This window comes from Passer domesticus, chromosome 4 (genome assembly GCF_036417665.1).
Source record: "Passer domesticus isolate bPasDom1 chromosome 4, bPasDom1.hap1, whole genome shotgun sequence".
Classification (NCBI taxonomy): Eukaryota; Metazoa; Chordata; class Aves; order Passeriformes; family Passeridae; genus Passer; species Passer domesticus.
Window position 1 is genome coordinate 58804320 of NC_087477.1, and position 13497 is coordinate 58817816.

The 13497-nt window shown below is 38.5% G+C and overlaps 1 protein-coding gene across 1 annotated transcript; it reads left to right on the top strand.

The window, feature by feature from the left end:
• The first annotated feature begins 6815 nt into the window (after nucleotides 1-6815).
• COMMD8 (COMM domain containing 8) lies at nucleotides 6816-11515 on the top strand. Its single transcript, XM_064418262.1, has 5 exons — nucleotides 6816-6949; nucleotides 7466-7621; nucleotides 8579-8731; nucleotides 9827-9982; nucleotides 11056-11515. The coding sequence occupies exons 1-5, from the start codon at nucleotides 6905-6907 to the stop codon at nucleotides 11074-11076; spliced, it is 531 nt and encodes a 176-aa protein (XP_064274332.1). The 5' UTR covers nucleotides 6816-6904; the 3' UTR covers nucleotides 11077-11515.
• Nucleotides 11516-13497: the final 1982 nt, after the last annotated feature.

Genomic DNA, 13497 nt, shown 5'->3' on the forward strand with positions numbered 1-13497 from the left:
TGTATGCTTGGAAAGCAGTTCTAGCTAAGTGGAATTGCACATAGGCAGATTGATGCACTTGGAAAATTGCTTTGTTCCTTCTTTTTGTGTTTACTCTGATGTGGCAATTTCCCATGGCTAATCTTCAACATATCTATCTAACTTGTCATTAGTTGGTTTACACTGTTACAGTGTAATAGTGTGGCAAAACTGTGATATGAAATGAAATATTTAGTAACTGCTGGTTTTTTCTCTCTTTGCTTGCATAAAGTTACTGTCTGCATTGTAATATTTTTCTGCTGGACAGGCACTCCAACCTGCCAAGCAAATTTTGTCAATATTCTAACTTAACTAGTTATGCAACAATTACTATATCAATTTCTTGAACAAATAAAAATCATCCAGCAGATAGATATGAAGATACCACTCAGACTTTTTGATTCTCTTAGGTGTTTTTCACAAGGGAAAATCCAAGGCTGGTTTCCCATAAACTAACTTTCCTTCCTAATTTAAGGTTAGGAAACCTAGTATCAGATTAAAAGTGTCCACAAGACATCACACTGAAAAAATCTAATGTTTATGGTTCATGTATAGTTAAACATTTTTGAAGGTGAAACTTTGCCCCAGCAAACATTATATCTGGTCATTTCACCTTCCAGAGCCTGTGCAAACCAAGATAAAGTCTAAACAAAGATGGACCAATTCTGAGACAAATCACAAGTATGGCTTTAGCTAACTTGGAGGAAATGTTACCACATGGGTGGTTCTGATTCACTTGGTGACCCCAGAGCATCACAGATCCAAGAAGAATTAACGAAAAGCAATACCCATGATAAAGACAAGAGAGATTTATACTTTCACAGGTATTGTAGGTCAAGTTCAAATTTAGAAGAAAGATTAGGGTTTACTTGTAACCTGCACTATGTGACAATATTGAACCAACTGCTCCTTGCTAGAACTTTATGTCATATAATTTATGTCATTGTAAATAACATAAGGAAAAAAACATGTCCCATTTTCAAGTGGACAATTTATATTTTCTCCATATTTTGCCTTTATAAGTAGAATTATTTGAGGAAAACTAGGAAAATTAACATAATTGTAAATTTTCTGGTTTAAGTTGCTCATTATTTCTCTAGAAAATTTCTCTAGAAATATTCTCCAAATTGTGAAATGAAAATTTCTCACTACGTTCTTTATTGTGTCAGCTGGAAGAAGAAGTAGGTCATATCTTCACAATGCAAACAAATTTTCTAGATAGCTCTTCTCTAGAATTTGCACGAGAGCAGCTCTAAATTATAGTAAATGTCAGCTACTTTATTGAAAATTAGAAATACCTCTGCTGATGTAATAACACCAACCTGTTGAAAACTTAGTGTTAGCAAAATAGTAATCAAAATACCATTGTCACCCACATAATAAGATTCATTATTTTATTCATTATTCCTACAGCAATTTTTACCATTCATTATTACAATAGCAAAGCTTATTTGTATGTAGCATTTTCCTATGTACAAAACTCTTGCACTTGTGCATGCATTAGAGGACTTCCAGACTTTTTCAGATGGCTGGTAGTATTTTTTTGGAAAATTAGAACATGTTTTTTTTTTTTTGTTTTTGTACTGAGAGAAATTACACATAGGCAAGCTGAGATGTTTGATTTGATACAGTGTCTTATTCATCAGCAACTAAGGCATGAGAAAATTTCCAATGTAAAAAAGTGCCTCTCTTCTTTTTGTGCCTTTGCTAATTTGAGACACTGTCAAGATTAAAAAAAAAAAAAAGAAGGAGCAAAAAAAGGGGAATTGCAGTAGTATGATTCAAAGCACAATTTGTTGCAGGAGCCATGAAGGTCATGGGTTGTGTGGTCATACAACTGCAGCAAGAGTTAGCAAAGTTTGAAAAGCTGGTAAATATGCAGAAGCTGTCCAGGACAGTGACAACTGCTTCTAAAAATCTAGTTTTCAATATAAAGCTTGAATAGTCAGTTAGCTTTGACAGAAGGTGTTGCTTTCATAGTATTTATTTTGCTATCTTTTGGAGAAGCCTATTAAATTGGTATTTCCCATGGAAAAGACAAGAGCAGTAGGAAGCAGAGATGGGAAAAGCTGCTCTGTATTATTTAGAGACCACAAAGAAGTCCAGAAAATCTGGGTAATACAATGTGCTGCCAAGCTGGACACAGACTGACAATACTGAGAAAAACTCATAAATCACAATCATTTTGTGCGGAATTCCTGGGAGAAAGTTGGCTTTATTTACCCCTGGAGAGATTTAGTCAAAAAGCACTGCTGTGCCTCACTATGGATGCATCTGTATACAAACTGGTTTTTCTTAGTCTGTCAAAATTACCTTCTCTTTATATGCCCTTGGTTTAAACAGCCTCTGTCAGCAGAAACAGAGTATTGCCAGTGTAACTTTCACCAGCTGCTGTTTTCATTTCATTTCAAAATATGATGTGATAAAAATAAAATCCATAGCAGCTGTAATAGTAGCTCTCAGAGTTATATGGACCACAAAAAGTCCTAGTGTAGATGAGATGTTTGTAGTGGGGTGTTTATCATTTTAGGAGTACTTTCTCCCCACTGCTATTATGACATGTTGGTACAGCTTGCTATGCAGCATTTCCAGCATCTACTAATTGTTGTTTACTACTAGGGTTAAGAGTCACCATAATCTACCTACTGGCCATTTTCTTTTCTATTTTATGATGTCCAAAGATTTTTGAAAAGCACCAACACATTCTTACCATTTATTATTTATACTGAAATCTTAAGGTTGGGCTTGGAAAAGCAAGGGCATAATTTGGCTCAGTTTTACTACATCTACCCTAAAAGGGATTGCTAATTTTCTGTTGTTGTCATTTTGAATTCCAGACATTACAATCATTAGACCTGAACATTGTAAGTAAAATCCCAGTCCTGATGTGTACCTGGTCTTCAGTTCACCCAGAATTTTGCTTAAAAATTAAGAAAGGGACATAGAAGGATAGAAATGGTGACAATAGATTTTTCCTTATAAGATGGTATCAGTAGAGAAAATAAAAATAAACTTTCTGCATGTTCCCTGAGCATGGGATAAGAAATAAAGGGTCTGAACTGTAGAAAGGAGAGTTAGGAGAATATTCATAATATTCTAGTAGGATGGAAGATAAAGACTCCTCCCTCTCCAGTTGAAGCTTATGCAAAGAAGTGTATCCTGGGGACAGGAGAGGAGAGGCAGGGTAGGTCTGTAGTGCCCAGCTGCTTACAAAAGATAGTGACCAGTGGCACTCATGAGCAGTCTCAGCCACTGACTCCAGTTTGTCTTCTGAGCTGTTGTTTTAGTGGGTAAGTGCCTCAAGCCAACTACAGGCTCCTTGGACTACCGAGGATGTCACTTTTCTAGTCTAAGCCATTCCTCTGCCTCTGTCCTGCAGAATACCGGGTGTGATACCAGCTCCTGGCCCTTCTGTTACCTCAGCCAGGCAGGCATTGGGAGGTACATAGAACAGATATTTTACAAACCTATGATATTAACTGATTTCAAGTAATAAGTACACTATTTTTTTCCATCGGGTATCAAGTATGCTTGGAGTGTTTCCAACAATAGCGCTTCCCCTCTCAAGATCTTACAGTGTAGCAGAGCTCTTTTGAATGATCTCTTCATTCTGTGAAAGGCAGTACAGATTTCAGTGTATAAACTGTGATTCTAAGGGGTGTTGAACCACAGGAATGTTCCCTCAGACCTATTGCTAGTTCTTCAGTGCAGTCTGTGGGAGGGACAGAACTGCTACAGAAACCAACAAGATGATTTTGAAATATCAGTGAGAAGTCAATTCAAGAACATTTAAGAAAGTTCCTCTTGTTACATCTCTTACTGGAAAAAGGAGACATGATAGAGACAAGTGTAAAGCTGTGGACACAGACTGTATCCAGAGTATGCATGACACACTGTACTCCTCATGCCTCACGAGTATTGTATTTACTGAATAGCGACTGAGGGAAAGAACCAAAACTTCTCATGGTTTGCTATGTTCAAAATTTACAAGTAAAATTATTTGAGAAAGAGATTTTTCATTCAGAAGGAATTATGATAATTTAACAGAAAATAGGTAATAAAGTATGTTATGCACATCAGTGTCATGTCTCACTATGAACTTCAATGTCTCATCAGTGTAAAAATTAAATAGAGATAACATTGTTTTCAATCTCCTTCAACTGCAGCATATCACTATGACCATGATTATATGTAAGCTTCTACAAAAACTTTCAAGATTCCTGGTTTAATAATTAAAGTTCACTTATTGATATTCATGTGTCAACCAATTTCATCTAAGTATGGGCTACCAGAAGGGGTAGTTTTGTCTTACCGTCAGTCCCAACTGCAAAGGTCACTTCTGTCAGAAGTGGTGCTCTGTTCGCAGTGGAAATCTAACCCATGGAAAAAAAAAAAAAAAGAATGCAAAAATAAAATCTCTTTTCATCTACATCAGCTGCAGTTTCATCCTGCAGCCCCAGGCACCCTAGTGCAGGCATGAGGGTTGAGGAGAGGAAGCAGAGCTGCCAAAGGGATTAGGGAACCACTGGGACCTCCTTCTCACAGCAAGCCACGTTTTGCTCAGCATAATCTCAACTGCAGTCTCAGTGTTTCCACTGCATTTAAAAAGTGCTTTTACTGTCCTCTTTGTGTTGGTAAAATACACAGTTACCTTTTTATTTCTATTGGCATACCTGTTTAATAGTTCCTTGTGGGACACTTATACTGGTGCTTGGATATCCTCCCCAACTGGATATACTTAGAGCAATGTAAAACACTATCCTACTATATTATGTACACATTATGTATAGCAATTATTACATTTTATATATAATAATATATAATTATTACTGGATTGTTATGATAAAATGTATGTTACTATAATATTAATAACCTCTGGTTATTAAGTTATTTCCCAATGTTTTAATTATTGACATTCTTCCAAAACCAAGGGCAACAAATGGATTGATCTTAAAATGGCTTTAATTACTGTAGTTTAGCTTGTGGGTTTTCTTTACAAGCAAATAAACCCCCTACAAGTCATCAGCAATGTGGATAAAATAATATAAAGTTCACTCTACACTTTTCTCTTATAAAATTGCTTCTTTCCTTGCTGCTCTGAAATCCTTGCCTATGTACTTACTGTTCTACAAGTTTCCCTCCCTGCTTTTGTGGTTATTTGAGAGCTTAACCTCAAGGGATGGGGTGGGTTGTTACTGCTGTGGTACAGAAGCATGAAAACCAGGTATTTTTAAAGGTTAAGACTTGATGGCAGATCCAAATAATGCAGCTCCAAACAAAGTCCAAACTGCCAAAGGCCAGTTTTATATCCCCTACTTCCCTGCAGCTGAACATGAGCTCTGAAGGATGGATTTATAACCCAGCTGTGGTTTCCTTGAGCAGTCTGACTTTGCTCCTCATGGCCCAATAGGCTGAATCAAAAATATTACTTTTAAAGGACATATATGTGAAAAAAATGAAAAGCGAAATTCTTTGTTCTTCAGACTGGGAAAAAAATTAGCTGCTTTGAAAATGTTCACTGGGATAGTGTCACGTGGGATGGCAGTTTTCTGTCCTCTTCTGTCTGTTCCTGTCTTCAGGCGTTACATCTTTGCTCTCTTCCATTTTTCACTTGTTTGATCCCTTTCAGCTGAGTGGGATGCTCACTACCTTTCTCTTTATTATTAAATTACTTCATTGCAAGTCTGGATCACCTTCGTATTTCTCCTGTTGTCGCTGGTTTCAATTGTTTGGAGCAGACACTCCCCCTGGTGCTCTGTTTTGTAGTGCACAACACAGTACAGTCAGAGTGGGTACTAACAAAATTCTAGGGGAATAAAGGAAATTATTATTGAAATTTTTTTTTTTAAATTTGAAATTTCATCTACTCATTTAAACAGCAGCTTTGAGTAATTTCTCCATTTAAAAAATGAATAACTTTTCTTAAAAGCTTAATCTACTAGCAGTAGCAAACCCTAAAGAAAATGGGGGGAATGTGAAAGTTTTCAGTCAGCAAAACCTAAAGTCGGTTCTTCCTCATATATTTCTTCAAAACTCCCATGCACCACCACATCAGTCCCACAAGGCCACATGACTGTCTGTGAAGTTGTGCTGCAGACTGACTTAACCAGCTTGGGTTTTTTACAAAAACTTTCTATCCACCAGTTCGGACTTGTAGCTGCTTTGGTATTCTTACAGCCCAGTGTTACACCTACATTATGCGTAGCTGTTTGACTGTAAATTAGCCCTGTGATTTCAGTGAAATAAAAGTCTGCCTACAGGTATAACACTCTCTGGGCAGTTTTGTGATCTGCAGTGCTGTGATTTGAATTCTTACAGGTTTTCTCGTGAAAGCAATCAGGGCAATTCCGCTTCTTTGCATTCACATTCAATCAATTCAACACATGGAAAGATCACTGCTGGTGTAAAAACCTGTTCCATAAACTTCCTCCACTGTCTGGCTAGGATTGAATTCACACTTTGATAAAGCATTTAAAAACGAGCTCTTCACAGCGTACAAGCAGCACGGGCTCCTGCAGTCAGCGTTACTCCGAACTTCCTCAATTTGATTTAATATCACGGAAGATCTGGTGTCTGTTGGAAGTCTTGAGCTTCCTCTCTTGCCACCAGTGCAAGTTTAACCTGTTAAGGGTCAAAAAGCAGAGCTGCAAGACAGGCAGAATGCAAAAACAGCCTAAGGTCTATTGCCTGTAAAAGGCTGTAGAAGGGGGGGGGTCCGGTTCGTTCGCCGTCTGACCCAAGGTCGCACAGAGCACGCTCCGCTCCCCAAGCGCCCCGGGCGACGGCGGCGCCGGCGCTGGGACTCGAACCCGCGCCGTGGCACGGATGAGGGCGGCTGTTGGCACGTGCGCATGCGCGCCGGCGGCGGGGCGGGCGGGCGGCGGCGATGCCGCGGCTGCTGGAGAAGCTGCCGCCGGGCCGGGCGCTCGAGGTGGGCTCCCCGCGGCCGGGACCGGGACCGGGACCGGGACCGGGACCGGGCGGGCAGGCGGGAGGGCCGGGGCCGCCCTCCCGGCACCCGTGAGGGAGGCAGGGCCCGCGGGCGGCGCGGGGCTGCGGCGCGGGCCGCCGCTCCCCTGCCGCCAGGCCGCAGTGGCAGAGGGCAGTGCTCGGGAGGCCCGCGGCTCGGAAGGGAGCAGCGGCTCGGGCTGTGCCGTGCGGCCCGGGGGCTGTGCTTGTGCTCACGGCTGCTCAGTCCGCTTGTAAGTGCAGGGTGAATGTGAACCACCTTGTGATTTCCGGGGCCAGACCTCGTGAACCGCCTTTAGGGGAAACGGGAAGGCTCATACTCAAGGAGCACTGCTCGGGGTTTTTTGAACAGTGCAGCCTGGGAGCGCTGAGGCAGCCCCAGTGGAGGGAGGGTTGGTGACTGAAGTGCTTGATCAGACTCTTACGGGGTTCACATTAACTGTGAGAGAATTATAAATTATATGTCACATCCTTTTAGTTCCTTCACAAGGTAGTTGATGGCGTCTGTGGCCGTGCGTACCCTCGATACCAGGATTATGGCAATGTTTGGAGCTTGTCAGAGTGGATGGAGGTTTTAGAAGAAACTATGACATATTTCAAAACTGCAGTTGGCAAAAATATGTCTGATGAAGAGGTAAGGGCCTGATGAGCTTAGAGGTAAGGACTGATTAACCTTAGTCATGATTAAGAGATCGTGACTGGAGTGATTGACATTGTAGTTTGTTTAGTCCTAAAATATTTTTCTAGTGTAGGATTTGAACGGTAGCAGATTCATCCTCAATAGGTGGAAGGGAAGCAGCATTTAGAGATGCACTGCCAAGACTTCTACAAGAAGTGAAATAGATGCTGATTTTTAAATATTTTTCTAATATCACAGGATACTTGTTAAAATACTGGTTTAATTACTTAGATTGGTATTTTGAGTATCCTCAGATTAAATCTGTTTATACAGTACTGCTGATTAGCAATAAAACCAGTTCACTTTCTTGTTTGATTTTCTTTATTTGTTAGTACTGCATTGAAGTGGTGTAAAATAAATTTTGTGAAAAATCGAAGTGTGAATGAACTACCATATGGTACAGGGACTGTAATTCAGGATATTCTTGTAGGTATGAACTTTGCAAAAATCATGTTCTGTTATTAGAAATCTTAATTCTCCTCTCTTGCATACTGCTTGTTATGACCACCTGCTAGCAGCTGGGTCAAAGAAAGACACCTGTGTAGCCTTGGGGAGCCTCCCTGCATCAGTATTTCTGTTTCAGCTGAGCTGATGTATTTAGCCTCTGCCCTGATGCTGAGAAACTTGCAGACCTACACCAGAGTTGTTTGGGGGTGTGATGTTCTTTTGATTTTAGGGTGGCATGTAAGAAGGCTGATAAAACCTTTATTTGCTGGTGTCTTTTAATTTAAATGATTTTTTTTCTCTGTGTGTTGCTGTGGTAAACACTGACTCTTAACTACCAAACTCAGAGAGCAGCCACAAAGGGTAGCTATCAGCTTAGATATTTTATTTTGTTTTATTGCAGGTGGTACGTGTTACCTGTGTGGTTCATAGTGCAAGCAATCACGGGGTTTATTTTTGTTTTTGTAGGCTGCTCAGCAGATAATTGAGTTAAATTCAGATTACCAAGAAGCAATCATAAAATGTCTGAAGGGCAGAAAGGAAGAAATCAGGAATGCCCTAGTAGAAAATGTACATGCAATCTCTTCTGCCCAGCTGCAGGATTTTGACTGGCAGTTAAAGGTGAGAGTGTTGCCTTGATGTTGTTTGAAAGGAATGTTCTACAACAGAAGTAACTTGATACAGTCCCATTAAATAGTTTTCCATGTTTACAAGAGTGCTCAGTTTCTGCAGCAAACAGCTTTGGAAATCAAAGAGCAATGCCCAAAACGGACAAGTTTTTGCAAGAGCAAATCATAAGCAAAACCATATCATAATGTGCTTTAGATGAACTGTTACTGGGCTTGATCTCCTGCTAACTGCATTTACTGCTGACAACAGTATGAACTTAAGTGAATTCTTATGTTTTGTTTGTGGCTTCTTGTAAATTTTTTGTCTAGAAAATTTTTTGAGTTTCGATTTTGGTTACAACTTCTGGTACGTGTCTGAGCTATTATTATTCTTAAAACCACTTTTTTCCCCCCTTGAGCTGGTTATAATTTTTTTTTTCCCTTGCCATGATTGACCTCTACTGCATTCTGTTCTCTAAATAAAGTAGGTCTGTACAATATTAACCTATAGTACTGTCAACTGATCTTTGATTTCAGTGTATTTTAAAAGCCTTATCTGTGCCAGAGTGAGTAATGTACTCAATAAAAAAGAAAGCACAATTGTAACCTGCATCAGTGTTTGTCTAATAAGATACCTGACAATGTGTGTGATCAGCTGCAGAGTGTTATAAAGGTCTCCTCTTTCTCCCAACAAACCCTTTCTGTAGGACCCTTCTTGTTGATTAGAAGACCTATTTGAATATGGTGATTTCGGAATCTAAGTAATTCATTAGGAGCCATTATCAAATGTATCCTTTGTTTTCACCTGGAATTCCAAAACGTGGTATCCCAGAATTTTAACAGATTGTTTTTGGCAAGTGTATATGACAAGTCTGTGAAGAGGATGGTCTTTATTCAATATATTGTTGGTACTAAAAACCAAAAATCCCAATAATGGAGGAAAAATCCCTGAAAACAGCAGAGATTACTTATTTGAAGTTAATTTTGTCCTGCTGATGTTTGTTCTAGTATTACAAGTTCAATATAAAATACAGATGTGATATTATGAAAGACTAAAAATTTAATGGCTCCACCTTATACTTTATTGTTGTTGTGTCAATCTGCATAGCTCGCTCTCTCCAGTGATAAGATCTCCATGCTGCAAATGCCACTCCTCAACCTTGATTTGGATGTGAGAGAAAATGGTGAAATTAAGCCAGTTTCTATAGAGATGAATAAGGAAGAGTTGCAGAACCTAATAAATGCACTGGAAGCTGCTAATAAGGTAACTTTTAGTGATGTAGTATTTTGTGCCTACCTTTTTAGGTACTGATTTATTTTAAGCAGAATTTGTAGAATCATAGCATAGTTTGGGTTGAAAAGGATCTGTAGAGGTTGTCTAGTGTAAGTTCACTGCAATGAGCAGGGACATTTTTGACTAGATCAGGTTGCTCAGACCCCTCCAGCCTGACCCAGGGGTAGGGCATCTGTGTGCAGTGTTTCACCACACTCATTGTAAAAAATTTCTTCCTAATACCTAGACTAAATCTACTTTCTCTAATTTAATGTGATTACCTCTATCCTATGCTGAAAGATTGGTGAGAACTCCCATGTTTCCCTCAGCTTCACAAATGTCAGTGTCTGGGAGAGTTACTTGGTTCATATTAAGTCCTCTAATTTCCATGGCACAGTGAATCAGGAAGAAAGTTACAAAGATTACAGTATTGTGAGCCAAGTAGAGAATTTCATGGGAAACTATAAAACTTCTGAGACACTGAAGGGTCTCAGATTTCTTAATAGAAAAGGCTAAGGAAAATGAGGATTTGAAGAAAACAGTATTTGCATGAAATTATAGCCCTTAAGAGCTTTCACAGCTTGCTTCTGTATGGATTTTGTTCCCTGCAAAACTAAATAAAAATAGTATGTGAACAAGGATTCTTCCAGGACAGACTTCAGTGTTCACGTGCCCTTTGTTCTGCTTGAGGGTCTGTATGGAAGCTGTGGCATGTGGTCATCTCCATACTCAGTTCTGTGGGCACATGAGGAGGAATTCACTTCACAGTTGGTCCCTTGGCTCTGCTTTGTGCAGAAGGAATCTCACTGCACCTGGACTTGCTGTTCTGCTTTTTGATTGCAGGCAGCTGAAGAATGGTTTGAGTGCAGTAAAGAAAGTTGTCTTAAGTGATGTTTTTGTGGGATTGTAAAAGAGTTGAGAGAGGAATGGTGCGTTGTCCAGAGGAAGGATGCTCATTCAGTTGCATATTATACTGAAATAGAAAGCAAAAGGCTTCTTCTCATAGGCTGCTTAAGTTTTGTTCTTAACCAAATTTAATCTCATTCCTTTTCTCCTTTTTCAAGGTTGTCTTACAACTGAAATGATGGAATTCAGATCAACAGTATGCTGGTGATGGCTCCCTAAATGATTTGGGGAAAAAATGTGTTTACTTCAAAGTGGAAAGGTTTTGGTGCTGTAAAATACTGAAGTCAGAAGACTGTTATGACCAAATGAACTATTAATTCTTCAATAAAAATAATAAAATCTTGTATCTATTTGGCCAAAAATATGAAAATTAATGTACAGTTGCATTAGTACTAAAGATTTGTAGACATTTGGAAGAGAATCACTTATGTGCCATATTTGTTTTGGTAAAACTTTGGCAGTGACTACACAGCTGCCTGGTAAAACTAAGGCATCTTACTTGCATTGTATGTTACCTTATCTAAAATGCCACACTAATAAAGAATGAGAGAGTATTTGTAGCATTAATGTATTTAGACTTGTAAATATGGTAAATAAACACCTGACTTTGTGTGTGAATGATTGTAGTAGGCTGTTTTTTGATTTATGAATCACTAAACTCCATCTTTTTAAATGCTGGGGAAAGTCACCTTTACAAACAAAACCAGTGCAGAACGACAGAACAGCTGAGGTTGGATGTGAGCTCTGGAGGTTATCTTTTATCTTGTCCAGCTTCATTGCTCAAACAGGGTAACCTAGAGCAGGCTGCACAGGCCTGTCTCCAGATGGCTTGAGTGTTTCCCTGTGGTTGAGCCACCACAATTTCTCTAGGCACCCTGTTCAGTGCTCAGAAGTTGTAGAAAAAGCACTGCAGAGTGTTTCTTAGTTGGTAGCTTTTCAATTAAAAATATTAATGTTTTCAAAAGGGGTTGCAGTGCTGGAGAGGAGCTGACCTATATAGACTATGAGAAAGATATTCCTAGCTGACTTAATACAGGAGATAATTGGTAAACTTTTCTGAAACCAGATGGAGTTTTGATTGTAGTATGTAACAAAAGTTAAAAGCACTAACACTAGGGAAGGTTACACCAGAGATCTTTTATGGTTTCTACTATTTATTAGACCATTTTTCTATACATAAAAAGCAAATGCTCTGTAATGCTTACATGAACACTGATGTGTGATTCTCACTGTGTGCATGTGTGTCTTAGGCAAGTTTTGTGTAAATGATAAAATAATTGATGCCTTAACTTTATTCCTAGTTTCAAAATCAGGGTCTTGAGCTTATTCCACTGTATTGTGCCATAGGTTTTCTTATATGCAAAGTTTAATACACTAATAGAAAATAATGGACTTCAGAGTACTGGTCATAAAAGAGGAGGACAAGAAGCTCTTGTAGAAAGGCTTCTATAAAAAGGATTTTAATAGGAAACTTAAATATGTTGTTTCTCTCTTATTTGGTGCTGATACATTTAATTAGATATACATGTTCAGTGTTAGCAATTGAATGAAGAAATGTGGAGTAGTGGGTAAAGAGTTGTAAAGATGAAAGAGTGGAAGATGTATCTTAGTGAAAGGAGTGCAACCTCTAACAGATATGGCTTGATCATTGTCTTGAATATCCGTAAGCAACAAATTTCATAATTGGTCAAATAACAGATAAAGACCTTGGTAAAATGGTAAAAAATAAATTCAAGCTAAAAATGAGGTTGGAATTGAAAATTGTTTAATTTTATTAAAAATCTGGAAAGAGTTACTGCAGGTTGTCCAGCAGCATGTCAGGAGGATGCTGTTATTTTAATTGTGAGTATAAGGAATAAATTTACCAAGTCTATTTTATTTATAGGTATATTTGTGTTGACTATGTTTTTTCCTTTTCTGTAGATCTCACTTTATAGGAGAATATGGCCTTATGTGTTCAAATGCTCCATGTATTGTGTGATAGACATTTGGAAGAGAATCACTTATAATATGTGCCATGTCTGAAAGTATAACTCTTGCTTGTCTGATGGACATGCTGAATTGGTATTGCCAAAAGGCTTTTCTAGAGAAAAGAGGCTTTATTTTTTATTTATTTATTGTTACCATGCTGTTTTTTATCATTTAGGACAAAAGGACTGGAAACTACTTTTATTTATAGTTGCAGATTTAATAGCAGCAATTTATTTCATAAAAGTGTACTCTATTGTTTGGGATGGGATGTTGTTTGGATAGAAGAAACTTGTGTGCTGATGTATTCATACAATTTATATATCTACTGTGAAAACGTAAAAAAACGAAACATACCTAGAAAGTCTGTACTTCAATGAAAGGTGGATATTTAAAACTAATTTTTAGTGTGTTGCTGAAGTGAACTTTTGTGTTGCTACCTCTTAGTTTTCAAGATCAACCGTTCAAAAATAGTGGCATTTTCTCAACAACAAAAGGCCACAAATAATAACTTCCATTTTTATTTACAACCAGTAAAACTTCTGTTGAAGAATCTGCTACAGATGCTAATTTCAATATTTGTGGCTTTTTCTTAATAGTAGACTGAAAGTATTTACATGGCTTCATTTTAA

Excerpts from the sequence above, each read along its gene's own strand:
- COMMD8 (XM_064418262.1), top strand. The coding sequence starts at position 6,905 with ATGCCGCGGCTGCTGGAGAAGCTGCCGCCGGGCCGGGCGCTCGAG. Across the intron at positions 6,950-7,465 it reads CGCCGGGCCGGGCGCTCGAG|TTCCTTCACAAGGTAGTTGA; the intron begins GTGGGCTCCCCG and ends ACATCCTTTTAG. Across the intron at positions 9,983-11,055 it reads CACTGGAAGCTGCTAATAAG|GTTGTCTTACAACTGAAATG; the intron begins GTAACTTTTAGT and ends TCCTTTTTCAAG.